The sequence below is a fragment of the Morus notabilis genome, unplaced genomic scaffold (genome assembly GCF_000414095.1).
Source record: "Morus notabilis unplaced genomic scaffold, ASM41409v2 Scaffold11703, whole genome shotgun sequence".
In the NCBI taxonomy this organism is placed as follows: domain Eukaryota; kingdom Viridiplantae; phylum Streptophyta; class Magnoliopsida; order Rosales; family Moraceae; genus Morus; species Morus notabilis.
Genome location: NW_010366278.1, coordinates 1 through 3,250, shown reverse-complemented (window position 1 = coordinate 3,250; position 3,250 = coordinate 1). Strand labels below are relative to the sequence as shown.

Below are 3,250 nucleotides of genomic sequence, written 5' to 3'. Positions count from 1 at the left end.
AAAAAAAAAAGAATTGTTGGTATTTCCTGCTTTCAACCTTTATATTTGTATCAAAAATTATTTATTCTGCGTATTTTTATAAAATGATGCGATTTTAATCAAATCTAACGTTCTAAAACTTGACCTACCAGAAAAAATCCCTTAATATTATCTCAAGAATCCAATTAAGTTAAAAAATATGAATGTAAACAACATTTGAAAAAGAAAAGATTTTAGTGGGGCAGATTAGACAAAAAATATTATTGGGTACACAGGTACTATTTGAGAGGATATCATGAAAAACATGTTTATATAGGAACACAGTTGATAAACAATATTTAAAAAGGGCAATTAAGGAAAAAAGTTATAAGCGTCACATTTGAATAACTGTAGAAGAGTACAAGAAAAATATTTTACTAAAGCATATTTTAAAAATTTTATTTCAACAGGAGCAAATTAGAAAAGAATAAGGCACATTCGAAAATATAACATTTAAAAATTAAAAAAGAAAACAAGTAAGCTAAAAAACACTCAATCTCCTAATAGAAAGAACAAAGCCCGAGTTGAATTCTTAAATTTTCTAAAATTTCCCAATCTTAATTTTGAGAATCTACGTTGACATAACCATCACAATTAGAGTTTAACATTTACATCGTGATACGGTGTTTAGAATTTTTTTCTCTAGGATAGTCATTTTTTAATAGTAATCATTTATTGTTACATTTTTTTAATAGTAATCATTTATTGTTATGTTCAAAAAAACGGTTAGTTATTTAGATGTTATGCATGTGCTTGGTCTAATCAACATTGTTGCTAAAGAGGCAGCTAACAACTTTATCCGAGGATATAAATGTTGAAACTTGTCAAGAGTATTACTGATAAAACTGATGTGGGACTAATTTGTTGGTCACTAGGATAAGCCCAGCTGTGAAAGGGTTTCTTTTGAAACAAGAAATATCAACATATCAAGATTCAGAACTCTACAGAAAAATGCAATGAAACTTCTTGCTCACTCTCTAATGAGACAATGTCAGCAAACTGGAGCCAGAATCAAAGCTCCCAAATAAATGGTGACTAAAAAACTAAAATTAAGGTACATAAAGTATGTCATTCTCATCCTAAAAAGAATTTAAGGTACATAAAGTATGTCATTCTCATCCAAAGGTGTTGATCCAATAATAACAGAAGAAGAGAGCAGTATTCATTTAGCATAGCCATTACATAAGCAATCAATAGCTACAGTATATTTTCATTTTTTCCCCTTTTAAGAATCTAAAATTTCATGTTGAGTATCTTATACAGTGGCTGATAATATGTCACTGAAGGGTTGTTATCTGTGGAAATGCTGAGCTCTTTGGAGGCAGATGCCTCTTTGAGTGCAGCAAGAGCAGCTTTTTTCTTTTGTCTCTCCTCTCTCCACTTCCTCAGTTGATCCTCTATTGCTGTTTTTGCTCTCTCAGCCATTTCAGCCCTGAAAATCGCCTGCTCTGCGCGGTTCCTGAACTCTGCAACTTTTGCCGTTGCAGCTTCCAACTCCTTCCTCAAATTTTCCAACTCATGCTTCTTTTCATCTGCTGTTAACTGGCTCGAATCGTCGATCACTAACTCGGGAATTCGCTTGATCAATGTCTCATCTCCCTGAAGTGAAATTGTCATGTTTACATTGTTATCATGTTTTGTCTCTTCGGCTTCTGGATTCAGCTCATCTATTTCTGAATGATCTACTTCATTTTCCTTATTAGTTGCTTCTTTCAACCTTTGGCTCTCTTTCTTTGCAGTTTCTGCCTCTACTGCTAGCTCCTGAACCGCGAGATACAACCCCGATTTAACACTCTCGGCTCTTGCTTCAGCTGCCTCCGCAGCCGCAATCTTTGACCTCCCTTTGTGAAGCTCGGATTTCAGCAATGCTATCTCAACCTGTGCTTCTGTTTCCCTTTTTCTCATCTCATCAATCTCGGTCTTCGCCTTTTGTAGGTCCCCGGTAAGCATTTCAACATCAACCATCAGTTGACTCGCCAATTCATTCGCATTTTTCGACTCAGTTTTCAACTCACTCATTTCCATTTTGAATGCCTCAATCAAAGCTTCTTGACTAGACTTCCTCCTGTCCTTCAATTCCAACTCCTCCCGAAGCTGCTTCAAATCAGTGAAGGCTTCAACAGCAGACTTTTCGGAGAAACTCAGCCGTTCATTTGCCTCCGTAAGCTGCAACTGAAGTGCATCAACAAATAAGGACTTAGAAAAACTCTGATCCTCCATTTCCCTTTCCATATCTTCTAGCCTTTTTTCTGCTTCAACTAAAGCCTTTTTAGTCAACTCAATCTCATCATCTTTCTCGGACAGAATTCTAAACCTCTCTTTCTCTGCTTCAATAGCAGCATCCTTTGACACAAGAATAGCATCATTGAGCTCTGAAACTTGCTTCGTAAGATCTTCATACTTTATTCTTTCCGCATTCATCTCCACTTCCATTATTTCTACCTTTTTCAAGGCCTTGATCTCCGAATCTCTGGCAGCATCAAGTTCGGTTTCCTTCCAAAGAAGCTCTTCTTGTGCGGCCCTTAACTCGTGCTGAACTTGCGAGAGCTGCTCGCGAATATTCGCAGTTTCGGACAACTGATCAGCCATGTCTTTCATCTCGGATTCAAGCTCTTCTATCCGAGTTCTGGCAAATATACATTCTTTTTCATATTTTTCCCTCTCAATTTCGGAATTCTTCATCAAAGTGGAAAGCTCATCTATCGTCTTCTGCGACATTTCGAGCTTAAGAATTGCTTGCATGTAAGCAGCCTCCTTTGCTTCTAGTTGCACCTTGTAGTTTGCCAAATCCTTTAGTACACTCTCAAGCTCCCTCTCTTTCTCATCCTACAGTAAAATAGGAGAATCAACTTTTTTTAATTTTAATTTAGAATGTCTCTATTGCAAATACATGTAAATATAAACTTGGTGTAAGTATGTAAATATTTGTAAAAAGAGGAGAATCACATAAACTAGATTTAGTTATAAATTTCATCTTCAAATCCGCACTATAAATTCAGGGTTCATCAGTATCTGAAAATTCATTTTAAGATTCAGTTTAATTTGATCAAATTGAATACAAAATGTATTTTTTCTATGTAAATGATGAGAGAAGATAATTGCCATCAAAGGAAGGAAAAACATCCTTTTTATATTGTCCATATAGTATTACCAAGAGTTACAATTTTGCAAAGTACTAGACATCTAGAAAATATGCTTCTATGGACCCTTAAAAAGACTTGCACCATCATTT

The 3,250-nt window shown here is 35.4% G+C and overlaps 1 protein-coding gene across 1 annotated transcript; it reads right to left on the bottom strand.

The window, feature by feature from the left end:
* Positions 1-1,251: 1,251 nt before the first annotated feature.
* Positions 1,252-2,844, bottom strand: LOC112093892 (protein WEAK CHLOROPLAST MOVEMENT UNDER BLUE LIGHT 1-like; the record flags this gene model as incomplete). The annotated part of the gene is made up of 1 exon (XM_024173369.1): positions 1,252-2,844. A coding segment is annotated over one exon (1,593 nt), but the record flags the coding sequence as incomplete, so codon positions are not given.
* Between the last annotated feature and the right edge of the window lie 406 nt (positions 2,845-3,250).